This window comes from Harpia harpyja, chromosome 2, assembly GCF_026419915.1.
Source record: "Harpia harpyja isolate bHarHar1 chromosome 2, bHarHar1 primary haplotype, whole genome shotgun sequence".
Taxonomy (NCBI): Eukaryota; Metazoa; Chordata; class Aves; order Accipitriformes; family Accipitridae; genus Harpia; species Harpia harpyja.
The window spans coordinates 60,441,807-60,460,486 of NC_068941.1; the positions used below are offsets into that span (position 1 = coordinate 60,441,807).

The following is an 18,680-nucleotide window of genomic DNA, read 5'->3' on the forward strand; positions in this document are numbered from 1 at the left end:
AAGGGAAGATCAATCTATGTTTTATTATTAGGTGACCTACTATTCTAGAAATAACAAGGTTTAATTATATCTTTTCCCATCTTCTCGTGACATCCTCTCACAGTTCTCTGAGTGTACAGTCTTTAAAAAGACTCATTCTGTAATGTAAAGACACACTAGGAAAAAAAAAAAAACAAATGCAGTGTCAACTGTGCATATATAAAGGAGAAGACTTATGAAGCAAAAACACAAAAGAGATTATTCTTTGAAAATTCATTTTTTAGAATGTTACTCAACACTGTAAACAGAATCATAACTCTCTGCTTTTCTGTTTTATCTTGGTGTATGCATCCAATGAAAACCCAAAAGTTCTTTCATACACAGCCTTCCTTTCATCCCTTCTTTCCATAAAAGTCTTGACAAAAATGAGTTATCCCTGTTGCTAGAGTAAAAAAATAAATCAAGCTGGTCAGAAAGGCAGAGAATCTAACAGGTTAGATTTGGCTTGAATTTGTCTGAATCTTCTCTTACAGACTCCCACAGACAAGTGAGATCTCAAAGTATTTAATTTAGTTTATGTGATTTTATTAGAAGAAAAAAAATATTTTATTACATCCAATTAAGTCACTCTTCATTATGCGTAAGAAGTAGAGAAAACAGAACAAGCTGTGAGCAACATTATCCAAGACAGCATCAGAAAACTGGAAGATGACCTTATTTTCTTTGTTAATCACCTCTTTCATTTCCTTTCGGTCTTTATAGTCATGAGATCATTTTTCTCCACACTTCAAGTTCTTTCCTTCAGAAAACCACGTGTAAAAAAATGAATACAACCACCAACTTCATTATTAAAGGATCATCTTTTGTGACCACAGATCATAATTAACGGTCCTAGAAGTAAAGCCTGAAGAAAGTTCTCATACACAAGGGCAAGAATAGATAATTCAGTCTACCTTCCCTATACCTTGTGATGGAAAACTGTATGAAGACAAGACTAGTATGGGATACTTGAATTTATTCACTTCTTTCCTTGAAACCATAACCATAAGCACCAGATTCACCAGGAACAAAACTAATGTTACCACCTCCCCCACTTTTTTTTTTTTTTTTTAAATTAAAGACACACTTTTCCTGAAGCATAATTCTGTACTATTTAGCAATAACACGGCAGATGACAGAACTTCTAAAGCCAGAGAGGTAACAAAATTTTGGACAGAAGTACAGCTTTAACTATAGATTTGAATAGCAAGTATACATGTTCCAAAATATTTTAAGTTCCACATCTTCTGTATTCTTTTTATAAAGACAAAGACAAAATTGCCCCTTGAACTCTTCAACTTCACGCTACACAGAACATAAGAAAAGCTTCTTTAAGACTTTTACAAAAAAAAGCCTCTATATTCAGTCTTGGAAAAGCTCAGTTAATGAAATTTTTATATTCCAGTGTAAATTAAATTAGAAGGAAATTTGTATTTCACCCTTACCTGCATATTCATAGAACCATTCTAAGCATCTCTTACTTGAAAAGACTTCTTCCTCTGCTTTTATTCTAGTTGAATCATATTTTCTATACATACTTTAAAAAAAGAGAGAGAAAGAAGTAATTAATTCATCAGTTTTTTAAAAGCAATCTTTTAGTCAACAGCCACCGTAAGCAGCAACATTTTTTCCTTTCATGAACCAGTTTACCCAACATTCTGCCCTCATATCCAGTCATCTGGGACACTGTTTAACAGACTAAGAATCACTGAACCTAAATACTGTGTTTGCTCAGTCTGTCATACTTCAACTGATTCATAATTGTTATCCATGTACATAAAATTTCCTTACAACAAATACAGACTAGTTCAAATTCAACCTCAAACTGCTTTGTGTAAATTCAAGTAAGACTTGTGCACACTATCAGTTACCACAATCAACTGATGGGCTGCAACTTGGCTGTGGGTCTAAACCCAGAGTAATTCCATGTCACAGTCAACACAGGTCCTACCTGTAGGCACACACATACATCGTGCACTTTGAATTATTAACTAAGGAGAACTGCACATACTCCTTTTGCCTTCTCAAAAAATCCTATAAAAGGCATAAAGGCCAAAATAGACATGACTCATACTTGCATTATTCTGAAGCCAGTTGGTAACACAAAAGAACCACAGAGAACAGGTTACAGGTCCTCACTGACAGTAACTCAAGGAACCTCATTCATCACGGGGTAAACAGTTATCTGAAAAGCTAGATCCATAGTGGCCCTTCTCCCCAGAGACGACCGGCAAGGTAATGCTCTCCTTCAACAAGAAGCACAAGGAATTTTAACTACATTCAGGAAACAATACTGAAGTACCAGGCTCCTCAATTTAGCATCTGAAACACCTAAAGCATGGAAGGCATAGCAGACGTTGATGGGTTATTCCACCCTGTTTACACTTTTCTGAAACAGAGACAATACCATTTGTGCCTGTTAGAGGAAAGAGACTCAGCAGTCCAAGTAGTTGTTCACTGCTGCATATGCATTCTCTGATCCATTTCCACCACTCTGCAGTAGCTTGGACTCATAAAGGCTGAAAAAAGCCGAGGAACAAATGGCTTAGACTAGAGGATGTAGCCAAGGACGGCTCTGTACATGTTCCAAGCATGCAGCCCTTCCTCTTACAGTGTCAAACCCTGCTGGGGGAGGACAACAAAGTGGCCAACTGGTTCAAGGAGAATTCTGAAACAACTTGATGAAATTAATTTGGAGTTGATTTCATCACCATTTTGTTCTTCTAGAAAGACATGTAAAAGATGTCTATACTTATGAGCTTAGAGTACACTGATCCTACTATTCTCCATCTAGCTCAGCTATCAGCTATGAGAAACTGTAGCTAGAAGTTAACAGCACACAGATCATTCTGTCAGTAATTCAAAGAACTACTTCACATTTATTGTCATAGTTCCTTTAAAGCAACTAACCATTAGAAAAGTGATACTAGTCAGAGCAAAATGATAAATTGCTAATTGGACAACAAATACAAATGAGTCTCTTAAGAAATTTCAAAGTGGAAAGAAAAATTAACACTGTACTGAAACACACTGACCTGCAGCAAAGTGAAACACTGCAGAAAAATGCCAGCCATACATGTCTCAGAAACACTTATATTCACATACCTACAATTTGTAGGGGTCTTTTTTTTTAATTTTCATTTTGAAAACACTTTTTTCAATTTGAATTACCTACTTTATATAAGCTTTACTGCAGTTGCAAAGGAACAGGCTGACAGCACTGCCCACTAAGTAAACAACCAAGCTAGAAGGTATAAGTCAGAGTTGGAACAACTTTATTTTTTTTTTAAAAAACAGGTCTGATAACTTAACATTCTCATACTTGCAGAATGAACTGTGATTATGAAAGACCTATCCAGTATTTTTTAGGCTATTCTGAATTCAGAGGAATCAAAAAAATGTCTTGAGTCAAAGAAAGGTGGCATTCTGCCACTTTGGCAAAAGTCTAATTATTCAGTATCCCCTTTTTTGTAGCAAACAAACGTGACCAACACTAACTGGAATACCAAGTGGAAAACTGATTGTAGCAGGAGCTAGCCAACATCTTTTATTCTATTCTATTTATTCAAGAAGTCTGGAAGAGCACTGCTGGGACCTAGGACACGCAAAGCTAATGTGGTTCCCAAAGACAGATATTTCATCACAAGAATCAATGTCTTTTCTTAAGAAGGGATGATAACCAAATGCCTTGCCCTGCTTGTTCATGTAACTCAACAACACATGATCTGTCAGTACGTGAACAGTGGATTTGGGAAGGAACCCTCAAAAAACAAATTTATTGACAGCACTCTAGGTCATCCAGGTATTTCAGAAAAAGGATTCCTGCATCTACAAGTGGCAGAGCTAAATACTGTAGCCTGAACCAAGACACCAATGACAGCAGTATGTGTAAGAGGAATGGTGAACAAGAACAGAAAAAAACCTGCCCTTTTTATACATTCACTGCATCTACACATAGCAAGTTTTCAGTTTTCATAGGACTGATAAGGGACTGAAAGTCACTTGTTGTGCTTAAGGCTAAGGTCATTGTTTAGGAACTGCAGGGAACAACAATATTCATTAGTAAGTCCATGTGCCCAACATAAGGCCAAGTAACTCCAAGCAAAACGCTCTGGCCTCAAACTTATCATTGTTCAAAAAGCTCAGTATCTGACCACTGGAGTTTGATTTTTGAGAAGCCAGAACTGATAACAAATCTTCCAACCTCTGCCAGTAAGAGAAATTACTTCACAAATTCAGAAAATAAAGTCAGAAAGGATATCGTCTTGAGCTATCCCAGTCGCTGCTACAAGCTAGTTAGCCAGACGTTCATTAAAACTGCAGGTGACATCGTATCACTTTTGTAATGAAAACAGACCATGCACGGCCAGGAGCATAAAACCATGCAACAAAAATGGCTGGATGAATCTCAGATGCCTTTCTCTCAACCTAAAGGAACTAACAGCAGATCACATATTCTGCAAGACAAAGATCACTTGAAAAGGAGTATGACAGAAACAAGTAACACCAATGCAGACCCAGTATTAGTGATTTCTCAGGCATAAAGATGAAGCCTGTTCTCCCCCTCCTTACTCCAAACACCAAATGAATTTCTCCCCATAGTCTAGCCAAACCAGCTAGTTCTATTAGCAAGAAACTCCTAATCCCTGAAGTGCTTGGTGAAGCGAGATGAGAGGGAGATACAAGCAAGCAAGTAGACAAGTATCTGATATTACAGCGTAGAACAACTTGGTTCAATTACCACAGCAAGCCCAACCTGGCAGCACAGGGTAAAGGTGATTCCAAAGACTGTGTCGTCTGAATTAGCATTAATACAGATTTGATTATCTCAGGAACCATAGGTGCAGAGGAGAAAAACAAAAACTGCCAGAGACATCTAGCATCCATTTTGTATCTTAGAATAATGCTCATATCTTTGGAATTTCTCGGTATATACTGCAAGATGATGTGCTTTGTCTTTGTGCTAAGGACAGTCTCTCTTGCTACACAGACAAATACAAACTGCCAGAGTGCACAGGGTAGATATCCGAATACTTTGGGAGGACCAAGCATCTACTGAACAGATCAGAGTTTCAAACAGCAAGTCCTCAACGGCTCACAGCTTTCTCAAGATGACCAGCACCAGTACCTTCAAACAGACACACAACCATTAAGCTGACCATGTTACAGTTTGGCAATTTGCTTACGCATTGATGGTCCATAAGAGGAACCTGCAGAGTTTCAATCATACACCAGAAGTGAAAGAACATACTGCTCAGAGCCTAGAGGAGAAAAAAAAACATTGAAAGGGAAAAAACCAAAAAGTAAAAACCCCACAGACACATTCCATAAAGGAAGGGCCAATGAGTATACCTGGTACTTTTTGTACCAGAATTTGTACCACTATCAGAGAATGATCACACTGGAACAGGATTGCTAAAGGGTGTTTTCTTCATCGCCAGTGCTAGAAAGGTGCATGCAGAACTTTTTCCCCAGAGTGTCTGCTATACCTATCACTACTGGACAACAGCAAACTCTGAGCCTTTGCAAGCCTTTGCATTTAGAATTACCCTTTCATTTCTGAACCCTGACATGCTGCGCATCAGGAACAGCAAGGAAAAAAAAAAATTACCTATGGGCAAAGAGTATATATTTGTCTCTGACATGAGACCACGTGCAAGTACAATGACTCAGAAAAATCTTCAATTAAAAAATAATAGTTTTTATTAGTGTAACATGACACTGTCAGTGTCAGGACAGTGACAGTGGCCTTCAAAAAATGTTTCTTTATATTATAACCAATATCCCCTTAAGGAGCATTTAGCTTTTTCTTTTTTATTATCTCTCTCTAACAGCCATTTTAACTAGAGAGAGGAAAGAATGTGGGACAGGGCAGGGAAAAAGCAACATGAGATTAACCTGCCTAAATTTTATAAAAGTGATTATCAACTACTTAACCACATGTAAATGAAGTTATTTTCTCAGAAATGCTCACATCTCCATCATGACCTAATAGCTGACTCATAACATCCATTTTTAAACTTATCTTTGAAATATTCTTATGAGCTAGGGAATTGTAATATCCCTGCAATAAATATGAGACAATGTAGTTTATAATCGGAAGTGCTACAGATAGATGTAAACAAACTTAATTAAAAAAAACTGAGTGTCTAGGCCTTTCACATTTCTTTAAATACACTATCATCCATATCTTTTTCAGATTATTTTTCTCCATTCATTAACTGATTTGGTGGGAAAGCAAAAGCAGGAAAATTCCATCCATCTATTATGGGGTGGCTAGGCAAGTCATCCTAAGAGTATGCGGTCGCTGCCAGCAAAAAGAACAAGATCAGGGTAATTCCCTTCAATTTACTGCACTCTTCAAAGCTAGATATCTACTCCTGCTCTGAGCATGCTTCAAATGTACTGGAATTTGTTAGAGCTCCACCTACCACAGCACCAAGGGAGAAAAAGGGGGGGGATGAGGAGAAAGACGGGGGGGGGGGGGGGGCGGGCGGGGGGGGGGGCGGGAGAAAGACAGTGGGGAGAAAGAGAAAAAAGGTACAGTTTATTATTACGGTAAGTCAAAAGTTAACCCCTCATGAAGATCTACAGCCTGCTGATTTCAGATGGTCAGTGTGTACTAATGAAAACATCAAGAAATTTACCAACAGTAGCTTTGTTTCTATGCAACCAGAACTTATTCAAAACCTTTACCCCATTTTCTTTGAGCTTCAAACTGAGTAACTAATTGCTTTCAGATTATTTATATTTTGAAAGATGCAAACTTTTGATTGAAGAAGATGCCCCCTACTACTTCAATTAATTCTAATTTATTAATCTAAAATTTTGGCTGAGAATTTTCATCAGTAGAGCACAATGAAAGTATTTTTATAAAGCCTTACCTATTCATTCACAATTATGATTTTAGCAATAGTTTCATAAATACTGTAGAAACAAGGGGCGGGGGAGGGGAGAGATGTTTTACAATTTGCAAAGCATGACAGACTGCCTAAAGCAACCCTCAGGACAAACCTACTTGACTGGTATGTTTTATGAATGAATATGTCTTATCTTTCCCTATTTAAAGGCTTACAATCATCTCTAAACTTTTAAATTAATGCTTTGAACTTCATCAGGCTTACTTAAGGAGCAGTATGTATAACAGCATACATGCTGATAGTCACATGTCCAGTTTAAGATTCTTCAGAACTATTAAGTTAAGTTCACTGAAAAGGTGTATAAAAAGGGAAAATTATACCTGTGCGTACTTGAAAACCTCTACTTCAAGGAATAAGGTCTAGACATCTCTGACAGTTGGTAACGCAGGCTGTTTGCATGGGGCAGGACCAAACCAGTTGGTAAACGACAACAAAACAAAAAAAAACCTCTCAACACTAAAGGTTTTGAAAACTTCCAAGGTTAGTACAATCCCATTTTACTTTCCCATGTTAATAATAGTGTGTTGACTGTGTTTTCAAAACTTATGTTTTTCTACCACAGAGGATGGAGCTTATTACTCAATAAAGAAACCCTATTTTTCATGTTAACAAGCCCTTATGTGGTCCATACACACATCCAGAATAAATTAGACTCTAGATCTAATTGCTTGAAAACATAATTTTCAGGGAAGCAGATAAATATTCCTAGTTTTCATCCTTCTAAGGTCCAAATATCCATTACTGTAAGATTTTTGTTCTCAGCCTGATTCTGGAATAAGGAGTAGAATTATTTTTTAAATGAGACTATCAGAAAGAAGAGAAGACATTAGGTTATACAGCTCATTTTCCCCTACAGAAAAAGCCAGTATTTGGCTAGAGACTGTGTAACAGATACACAGCATCAGATATTGCACAGTGTGGACTATATTCTTACCTAGCAAGTATCTTTACGTGAAACTTGCTTTACCTTTCCTAAGAGCCTTAAGACAGGGATGGAAGAGCAATGTACAGAAAACATATTTTTATCTCCAGTTTGAGAATACCTTATACCATAAGAGTTTTAAGTACAATACAGTCAAGACTGTGATAGTGAGAGGAAAATACAAACCAACTCTTCAAGTCATTATGTTCTGGCAAGTGTATGCTAAACTGTTTACTTCCAATAGCTATTCTTTAAGACAAGATAAATCTTACTGTGATCCAGAAATGAATACACCAAGTTCTTTTCATTACACATCATCTGGTATAAAAATTCCCTCCCACTGAAACACTGCATTCATGGTTCAAGGTGATGTTATGAACGTTAATTAACAGAATTCAAGCTCTTATTATATAAGGGTGGGATGCTAAAGAACATGTTTGGAATCTTAGTTTTCCATAATCAGTCTATGCATGAGATCAGCATTTCCAAACAACTTCACTAACAACTAGATTTGTTCCTATAATTTTTTTTCCTCAATAGCCAGTGTCATTATTCCACTAATCCTTCCAAGATGAGGCTGTATCCTTAACAGCCTGGAACTGAGGGTGAAGGCTATTACAAGCTCCCTGGTATCAGATGTATTTAAGTTTATGAGTTTAAGAGCCTTTAGAAATCATCTTCTATTTTAGCACAGAGCCCTGCTGAAATAAACTTTCTGGAAGGAATACGTATCTCAAAAATATTACTATCGTAGTTGAAGAGATTACTGGAACACACCACAAATAGCGAAGACTGAAAATATCGCTCAACAAAACTATCCATGTAAGGATTAAAAAAATAAATCTCCTTTGTAGGGACAAACCAGGAGGAATCATCAATATTTGGTCTCAGGTGTGATAACACCACTAATGATGACACTCCTTTGATAATCTTCAGACTACTACCTATCATTTTTGCACTGAAAACAAACAGGAGACTCACAATTACTGGATTTATTTGCTAATGTTGCCCCTATAAGTTTGCCACTGTAACTGAGAAACATAAAAAAACCTTACATCATTCCATAAGCATTTGAAGTGACAAATCATCTCTGTTAGGAAATGCAGTCTCTTCTGGAGAGCACACATTGTATTTTTTCATTGCAAGCAGACATTCAAGAACAGACACAGACTACCATTTTTGCTTAATACAGAATCCATACAGGCTAATGTCCCTTGAAGGCTTATCCTGAGTTACTAGTATGCAGCTTCTAGGAAGTCTGCCTCTAAAACAGAAACAATGATGAAGAACTGGGCTTAGAAGCCCCTTATTCCATAAACTGGCATTGCACTATCCATACTGTTTTTATTATACACAGCATTCTCTGCATACTACGTAAGAGGAAACAGCTTTGCAAATAACTAGGTCTGCTACAGCACACCGCTGTAAAGGTTCCTGATTTCAGATTGATTTCTGCTTGACAAACTGAGATGTCTGACCTCCGAAGACCAAACATGACAGGCATGAGCTCTGCCTGACAAACAACCATGGAAGTAGCAGACAGCTTGCTTTTTGTATAACTTGTTCACAGAAGGTTACAGGGGCATAAGCCAAATCTGAAGAAATCCTTCTTTGAAAGAAAATAAAGCTCCAAGACTGCGCTGAACGTTCAGCAAATGATTTCATATTGCCAGCCATGCTGAAATAAAAACCTGTTTTCTTGAAGACCAAAACAAAAGAAACTTATACACTGGGAAGCAGAGAAAGCCCAAAAACCTTTAGAAGGAAGACAGATAAAAATTAGAACCACATCAGAGAAGGATATTCCCCTGTGGCCCATGACTGGCAGATCTGGTTTCACCTCCACTTCTAAAAGCAGGCTGAGGTCTTCCTTTTAATAAAGCCTTACATAGCAGTAGAATGACAACTAGATCCATTAGTTATAAACTGAAAGGCAGATATATAAAAAAAAAAAAAAAATCCTTCAAAGTGTGCTTTCAAAAAGCTCCTAATGATTATTATGTTGTTGTTGTTATATATATACACACTACTGATAGAGTAAGAAATCAGTTTCTCATAAATTTCTTGAATTACATAAATCAGTATCTCTTCCTTGCAGACAACCTTACTTTCTAGGGGGTTTGGGTTGTTTTGTTTTACCATCAGTGTCTTGGCAAAGGAAGGTGGAGTTAAATTTCGTGAACCGCTCTACTTCGATTCTAGAAACATTCTGTCCTCGTTTCACTTCCATACTGTATGCATATCTTTGAATAAGCTGTAATGTCCTCTATCAACTATTTAGCTTTTATATTTTATTATTTCTAAAAAGCAGTAAAAAAAATATTAAGAACATGTACTGCTTTTTTGTTCTTGAAAGTGTTATGTATGCAAAGCAATGAAAGGGAGAGTTGAAATCTTCTTTTTTCTTCCGCATCAACAGATCATTCAATAAATTCCAGTGCAGCTACAGTTGTGCAACCCTATTAAACACAATGGAGTTAGAGAGGCATAACCAGAGGCTTAATTTGGCTACCAGCATTTTTCTGACTCATGCTAGAGAATAAAAGGGAAAGCACCCAGCCTGATTTCAGGCTGACAGTTAGGAGAGAAATGCATCTTTTTACCTTCCTAAAGATACTTGTTATGGAAGCATGTGTTTTCTGAGTCACCAGTAATACATGAATGTAACAGAGCTCAAATTCTACTGACTGACGCAGTGGCAACCAAACTTTCTGGCTGTATACGTCACTTTTCAATGTCAGGACAGTCCTGCACCTATCATGCAGCAGTGTACAGTCCTGTACTCCCTACAGGAAAGACATTGAGCTGCTTGAGCGTGTCCAGAGAAGGGCAACCAAGTTGGTGAGGGGCCTTGAGCACAAGTCTTATGAGGAGTGGCTGAGGGATCTGGGGTTGTTCAGTCTAGAAAAGAGGAGGCTGAGGGGAGACCTTATCGCTCTCTACAACTACCTGAAGGGGGGTTGTAGTGAGGTGGGTGTTGGTCTCTTCTGTCAGCTGGCTGGAGATAGGACAAGAGGAAATGGCCTCAAGTTGAGGCAAGGGAGATTTAGGTTAGATATTAGGAAAAAATTTTTTACTGAGAGGGTTGTCAAACATTGGAATGGGCTGCCCAGGGAAGTGGTTGAGTCACCATCCCTGGAGGTATTCAAAAAGTGAGTGGACAGGGTACTCCAGGGCATGGTTTAGGAGGCATGGTTAATGGTTGGACTTGATGATCTTGAAGGTCTTTTCCAACCTAAATGATTCTATGATTCTAAGTTCTGAATTCACTGCACATAAATAGTGACTATCTTGCACAAAAGAAGCACATTCAATGGCTTCTGAATGACTGAGGCTGACTGAACATACACACACTGAAAATCCAACACTTGCAGAAGTCTCAGCTATGCAGCACCTATGCCAAAAGAATACACTGCTCGTGCACACAGTTATAACCCACTTGTGCTTCTGTTGCCCAGAGGGAAGCTGAGCAGCACCACCTCAATCACCACTCCACCACTGGCTATCACCTTGCCTGGGCAATCTTCACCTTTCCCTTACATGATCAGCATCAAATCACTACATGACAGGGAGAGACTAGCAGGACTTCAGGTAAGAGCTGAGTGGGCTACAACTACAGCCGCTTTTCTGACAGGCTGTAGATTGAGAATGCCCAATACAGATCTTATGCATGTATACAGGAAGATATTGCATCTCTTAGAAGTTGTTTTTGAACAAACAAGTATGTCTATTTTGACAGCTGGCAAAATAGAGCAAGAAGTTCCCTACAAGCTTCTTGTACAACTCCAAAAAGGCGAGATGGAAACTGAACCTAGATGTGCTTATTAATATCCCACCATTCAATCACAGGCTATGGTTCCACATCAAGAAACCAAGCAAATTTGAATACCATTTCCATTAGTATTTAAAAACATGATCATATCAGCTGTTGAACTTTAGATATTCCATCAGTCTTAGCTCATGGTAAGATGACATACCCATCATGTCTACTTTTCTTAGCAGATAAATCATCTCCTGCTGCAGGTCTCCTCTTTTTCCTTGGAGGCATCACTTTACTAAAGCAGTCTGATGAACTGCAAGACCGGAGACTTCCTACAGAGGGAATTAAAAACACCAGTACAAGAAATGAAACTGTTGCAGACCAGTTAAACTGTGTCTACTAATAGGCATATTACAAAGGGAAGGGAAGGGAGGAGGTTAGTGGATTTAAAGATTACAAAAGAAATGTCTCTCTTCAATAGCAAAATCCATCTCACTTTTACATGGTGTTCTATGACCAGATTTCAGTTAAGGCCAAAAATACTATACCAAAACATACAGCAGTGCTAGTGCTACTTCGGTCTAACAAAAGGCAAGAACTGAGACTACCCTAAGTATTTTAAGTCCTCAAAAAGGCAACCTTATTTTTAGTCATTTATTCAAATCAGAACTTCTAAGAGTCATTCATTACTGTAGGAAATACAGATGCGACTCAAAAACTAGAGCACCTACCTCTAGAAAACAGAACCTTTTTATTTTTAAGCCCCAAGTTTTTTGTGATACAGAGAGCAAGGGGTAGGAAAGATTTTTTTGTTTCTTTTCTTTCCTTTTTTTTTTGGTGTGTGTGTGGGAGGGCAGTGGGGTGGGGAAGAGACATTCAGCAACCACTAGGGGAAAAAATAAGTGGCTGGCTGTATCATTTGAACTGGACAGTTCTCAAAGAATGAAGGTCCCCAAGTAGGAAACAGCCAATTCAAGACACTGATGCAAATCAAGTGGCAGTCTTTCCCTCCCCTTCTCTCAACTACATACTCCTATGTCTCTGGTGACTCTTCAGTGTGCCAATCCAGCTCACCAAACCTGTAGATAATTAACCCAAGCAAAAAAGAATAACAACTTTCTGTATATTAGCACAAGAAAGAGCACAGGACCAGCCCTTTTGACCACAGCAAGTCATTAAATTACCTTTGCTGTCTCATGAAAACAGTAGGCTAACACTCCAGGCAAAATTTTGTCCTACTTTCATATACTGAAGACCACACTGGTATCTGAGAAAGGTGTGTGTAAGAGCAGCTCAAAGAGCTATCAAAGCTCTAAGTGTTATGCAGAGAAATTTAAAAGGAAAGGAAGAGAGACGTGAGGTACAAAAATCCAGCCGCAAAGCGATGCCAAGGAAACTTGCAAGAAAATATGAACTCCAGCATGCCTAAGCTACTTTCTCTTAGCTTCAACAGCATCCAAGTTTAGCTATGCTTTATTAAGATGCCCACAAAATCTTTTCTTTTAAATCACAGCACAGAAGCAAGCAATGAAACTTCCGACTACTTTTTGACACCAAGGGAGCAGACTGAAATCATAGAGGCCCAATTCCCAACAAATACTAACAGCAATCTTTTGCTTACCTATTCTTCGTATCTTTGAAAGTCTCTCTCCTGTTATAGGAGAAACATATGTAAGGAACCTTACAGCCTCACAGGCTTTGCTACATGTACTTTATTTTAAACATGCACTGAAACTATTATGCATATGAAACTATGGATTAATCTAGTATTAGGCAAGATGTTCAAACCAGTTTTTACATCAAGATGAACTAATTTGGTTTCAACTAAAAAAGCTTTTGCACTTAGTATGCCTTCTTTGGTCTTACCTTTATATTCATTTCTATTAAGAAGAAAATTATCTCCCTAGTTCAAGAAATACTCTTTACAGTTCAAAAATTCTTCCTATATATTCTGTGGTTTTTTTGGTTTTGGTTTTTTTTTTTTTACCCTGAAGCTCCCCCATGCCAGTATCCTCCCAGGAAAGTATGGCCATACCCACACTATCTTTTAGAAAGAAAGTTTTAAAAGTATTGTAAATTCAAATTATAATTTAACTAGTTATCAAAAAACTTCAAGCATACTCCATAAACTACTATCACATGAAAGAATCATAATGGTTGTGTCAGAAGAATATACTTCTAGAAGCACTGTCCAGAATATGTTACAAAAGGAAATTAACAATAATATTATTTACCTTCTCACCAATATCAGATATATTTGAAACAGGTAAGCCAGAGACCATCAAAAACTCACAGTACGCCCGATGCATTTAACTAACCAGATTAAAGAAACTAAGGAACCTGACCTGCTCAATGTTATTTGTTCCATCCTGCAAATTAATGATACTGCAAAATTGTATTCCGGTAAGTTATTGGAAGTGTGATGCTTTATGGCTTTTTAGATCAAATTTCTAAAGACTCTGCCGGTATTTTTTGAAAACCTACACAAACTAAAAACACTTAAGATGACAGCAGAACTTCACAGATGGCTAGAGACAGCCAGCAGACTCAGACACACGCTAAACTTAACAAATGAAAACGTGTCCTAATGAATGCCTTGTTTTGGAAAATATGTATGTACTTGAGTACAACCTGTAGCTATCTTATTCCTTTGAGAACAATTTGATTATTTTTAAATGCCTTTCTATTAAAAAAAAAAAAAATCTATTTATGATGGCCACAGGCATTGGATGCTGGTAAAATGAAAGAAAACCCACCAACCCACCCTCCCCCCACCAGGGTTTGTCCAGTTTACTAGTTATTTGATTGGGAAAATAAATATGCAAGGCCTCTGTGAAAAGAGAAGCATAGCAAAAGATGAAAATAAAATAAATAAAAGTAAAAATAAAACAGTTATAGAACAGGAAAATAATTTTGTCAGATCTGCAACCCCATACAAACCAAAAAATTCAACCCAAGAATTCCTGCTTTAAGTCTTTTCCTCATTAAATGATAGGACGTTTTTAGGAAGATCGCTGAACTTGTTTTAAAGGCTTAAAATTATAATAGAATTCACCATAACCCAATTTCTCCAATAACTTATACGCAAAACTTGTACCCTTTCTTGGTTTGAATGTATCTAGTTGCAGCTCTCAAACTGACAGAAAAGGGAAGAAAAGAGATAGCTCACAAATTGTTAAGTGGCTATTAAATGCACATATATACCACCTTCGCGCACAAACACACACACAGAGACACCAGCTGGACAAACATATTGTACATGCTTTCAGACATTTAACATCTTAATAACTGAGGCCTGGACCAAGTCTTCACTATGTTTTAACTGTTGATCTCTAAACTCTAAACACAGTATAGGAACGTTACTTTAAAAGTATTTCCTTTTGTTAATGGACTCAGTATATTGAATTTGAAGGGCAGTTATAATTTCTCTGTAACAAATTCTGAAAGTTAAACCAACAGAATATTTCTATCTTTTATTTCCATCTAAAGCTACAACCTATCAGAGTTTGGGGTTTTTTGTTTAAATTCTTGCAATTTCTTATTTTACAGTATAGCTCACCAAGTAGCATCAATATTAACCTTTCCTACACAGAGCTTTCTAATTCTAAATGTAATTTCTAGGTCTAGCCTTTCACAACTAATTTCACTTCTCAAAGGTCTGATCATCTGCAAACGAACATGCAGCTCCCTCTGACTTCATGCAAAGTTTAACAGGAACTTTACTTACCGAGTGCAGCTTCTCTGATGTGATTATCTTCAAAGTTTCTTACTCCTGGGTCTCAACTCAAGATTGGCAGAACCTTCCTAGTTCTCACTGTTTTTTTGACACTTGAAGCTAGCATTTGCAAGGTAGAGCCTCCAAATGGCTGCTGAATAGGCCACCATCAGCCAAAAGCCTGCCGAGTATAAATGTTGTTTGCCAAACGTTCTATTCAGTACTTCCGAATTTGCAGGAGACAAAGCTACCAAAGGGAAATATCAACTCAAGAGCTAAAATTCACCCTAAGAAATTTAAAACAATATGCAAGATAATCACAAGAGAGGGACACTCCTAGAATAGGAACAAAACCAGAACAAACAAAAAAGAAAAAACAAGAGGTCAATAAATAAGAATTCTACAAGCTGTGTCTCTACAGAAGTGATTTACAGACATGTAATTTTCACCGTCTCTCTAGATAATGCCTGTGAATAATCCTGCTCTTCTAATGCTTAGGTAGAGGGATGTTTCAAAGGAAAAATAATTAGAAACTGTGAATGCTGAAGCAATTGGAAAGATATAGCTGCTTGCTTAATGATGCAACAAGACCACCACAAGCACAGTTAACAATCATAATTTTTCAGATACAAGATGAGAAAACCAAGATACTCATCAAAACATCAAACAGTTTGCGATCTTGTTGTAAAAGGAAAAATCATCTTCTCTGTCTTGAATTCCACACTACAGAAGTGCTTTGGACTCAAGAGGGTTTTCTTCTCTAAAACAACAAAAAAAATAATAGAGGCAAAAGCAATTTTTTTCCCCCTACAAGCTTCAAGAACAGCAATGAAGCTTTGTTTTTGTTGAAGACACTACCTCGTTCTTTTAAACAAGCCAGGTGACAACAGGAAGTGTACTTTTATTTTTGAAGATATTTTAGTCTGGATAGGTAAATAAGTCACAATTTAACAACCAAATCATGACTTTAAGCTATTAACAAGTTGCTAGATTTGTAGTTATGACATAAAAACAACTATTATTTCAAATTCTAGAGAGTTTTCCAAGTTAATGCATATACATACTAGAAGAAAAAGAAATTGTTTACAGAATCTGAATGCCTGCTTTTCTTACCCCTACAAACAGCTGAAAAGCCAAAGGCCCATGACACATATACAGCCTACCTTATTTTTCAGATATATATGCACACTGAATGCTAACACATTTTATGAGACTGTAATCATTATAGGTGACTGGAATTTTGAAGCGAGGTCCATCTTAGCTCCCCAATCACTGAAGGAATTTTGAAACTGTCACCCTCTAGCTCCTAGATATTTAAGATCTGGTTCCTGAAAAGAAATCTGGCTAATACTTAGAAAAGATATAATTTACTTAAAATAATTTAGATGTCCAGTACATTTATTGTTAGCTCAGAAACAACTGTTTTGAAATAAACGTCATATGCATTAAAAGCTCATTATAAATATTAACCTAAAATTGAAATATTCAGGTTTTTTAAATAGCTTTTAGAATTCTCAACCAAATTTAGATATGCATTTATTAAGTCATGCCAAAAGCAGGGTCCACAATATAACAACATTAACCAGGACAGTTGTATCAGAAAATGAATAGTAATCTATAAGGATAAGCTTGCATCAGAAGATTCAGTGTAAAGAAAAAAAAAAAATCTCAAAACCAAAAAAAAAAAATCACCTTTAGATGAGATTGGCAACACTCAAAGAATCTTTTGCAACAGAGTTATTAACATGACTTTCAGATGAGTTCTGGATATAAATCTCAAATTCACAGCATCTATGCAGTTCTATAAATTGCATAACAAAATTAATAGGTCTTGACACGTCTTACTATGCAGTCAGTAATACTGGAAAATAGAAGTTCCAAAAATTTAGGCACATCGAAATCAACAATTGCAAAGCAATTCTTTTTAGATTTACATAAGGCTCTCCAGTAAGATGTTTCAGAAGTGTCAAGTCCCAAACAAAATGGACACTGGAGACTTCACTGTACTATATTCACAATGGCCAAAATAGCTCCATGCATGTGTATTTGTCCTCATATGAGGAAAACCAAGCACACATTTTGACTGAATTCACCTGGAAGTTATGCAAACATCGGGGCTTCACCTTTTTCTACAAGGAGACATAAAGGGCAGAAGTATAAGAAATACTGGAACAAAATCTGAAGATGAGGAGCCTGCCAGTATCAACCTCTACTTTCAGTTCTCATTTAATACCTGTTCCTGGTTTGAAAGGTTCTTCTACAACTATTGTAAAAAATTACACTCTTTACTGGGATTCTGTGCCCAAACTCATCAATGGGCATGTTTAAGCTTTTGAAACAGCTTAATTCAAACAACACAACGCAGGCAATAGGATAACCATGAGTGTCAGTATAAAGCAGTTCACCAAAACCAGTAACATGCTCAAACACCTTCCAATAGAGATAATGAGAGCTCTGAGGCTGATTTCTTACACTGACCTATATGATAGAAGTCCTAGGCAAGAGATAAGACAAATTCAAAATACCTTTGGCATACCGAGTCTTATTGATTGATTAGTGACAGAAGGGGACTACCTCAGTGCTTCACGACAGCCTTTTTGTGATCAAAAGTACACAAAGATTATGGAATGTATTTTCATACATTAAATCAGTATGTATCTCTGTTTAGTTTGAGCACCTGCATCACAAAGGGGAAAATTTCAACTCTCCATCAGGAGATGGGAGAGGACATCAGTTCTAACATACAGACAATAAAACCTCTTGTCTTGAACTACCTGCCTCAACCTCTTTTGCACAGGTTTTTCATTTACATGATCAGCTAACTTCAAGTATCAAATCACTAACCGCACTGAAGGTAAATATTTGATAGAAGCCTTTTGTGGCTAGGGTAAGATACTTCAACTATAAAACATCACCTGTCACAGTACGGAGGAGGGTACATAAGCCCTAAGTGAGCTCTGTCCGATCCCAAACAATGCAGTCCTATGCCTCTCTTCTCATTGCTCTAGGCTAAGAGTGTGCTAGATTTGTGTGTCCCAGAAATCTCCAGGAGGAGCTGACAGCTCTCTCTACTTTCTTAAGCGCTCAAGGTAACATCAGCAAACATAGCCAGCACCTCAGGATAGAGAAAAACTTTGAGACAGATGGTAGGACAGATATGGTCAGTTTTAAAGAACAGTTCTGCTGAGTGCTCAGGGCTTGAAGCCAGTAAGTTATTTTCCTTCCTCCTTAGGTATCATGCCTGAAACACAGAAAGGAAGGAAGAAAAAGAAATCAAGGAAGACGCCAGCTCATAAATAACAAGCACAAAAGGAGGTAACAAATGTTGCAAGATATCAAGTCACA

General features: G+C 37.3%; 1 protein-coding gene across 13 annotated transcripts in view; it reads right to left on the reverse strand.

Annotated features, from left to right (window-relative positions):
- DCUN1D4 (defective in cullin neddylation 1 domain containing 4) overlaps positions 1 to 18,680 on the reverse strand; it is a 43,255-nt gene that overhangs the window by 12,885 nt on the left and 11,690 nt on the right. For 5 of the 13 annotated variants that reach the window (XM_052780083.1, XM_052780091.1, XM_052780088.1 and 2 more), the window contains 2 exons: positions 11,838 to 11,952; positions 1,464 to 1,555 (listed from right to left, as the gene is read on the reverse strand). In XM_052780083.1, coding sequence (XP_052636043.1) covers positions 1,464 to 1,555; positions 11,838 to 11,952 — 207 coding nt within the window. Of the gene's footprint in view, positions 1 to 1,463; positions 1,556 to 11,837; positions 11,953 to 13,241; positions 13,272 to 15,347; positions 15,517 to 18,680 lie in introns of all 13 variants that reach the window. The other 8 variants (XM_052780094.1, XM_052780082.1, XM_052780093.1 and 5 more) reach the window with 4 other exon arrangements.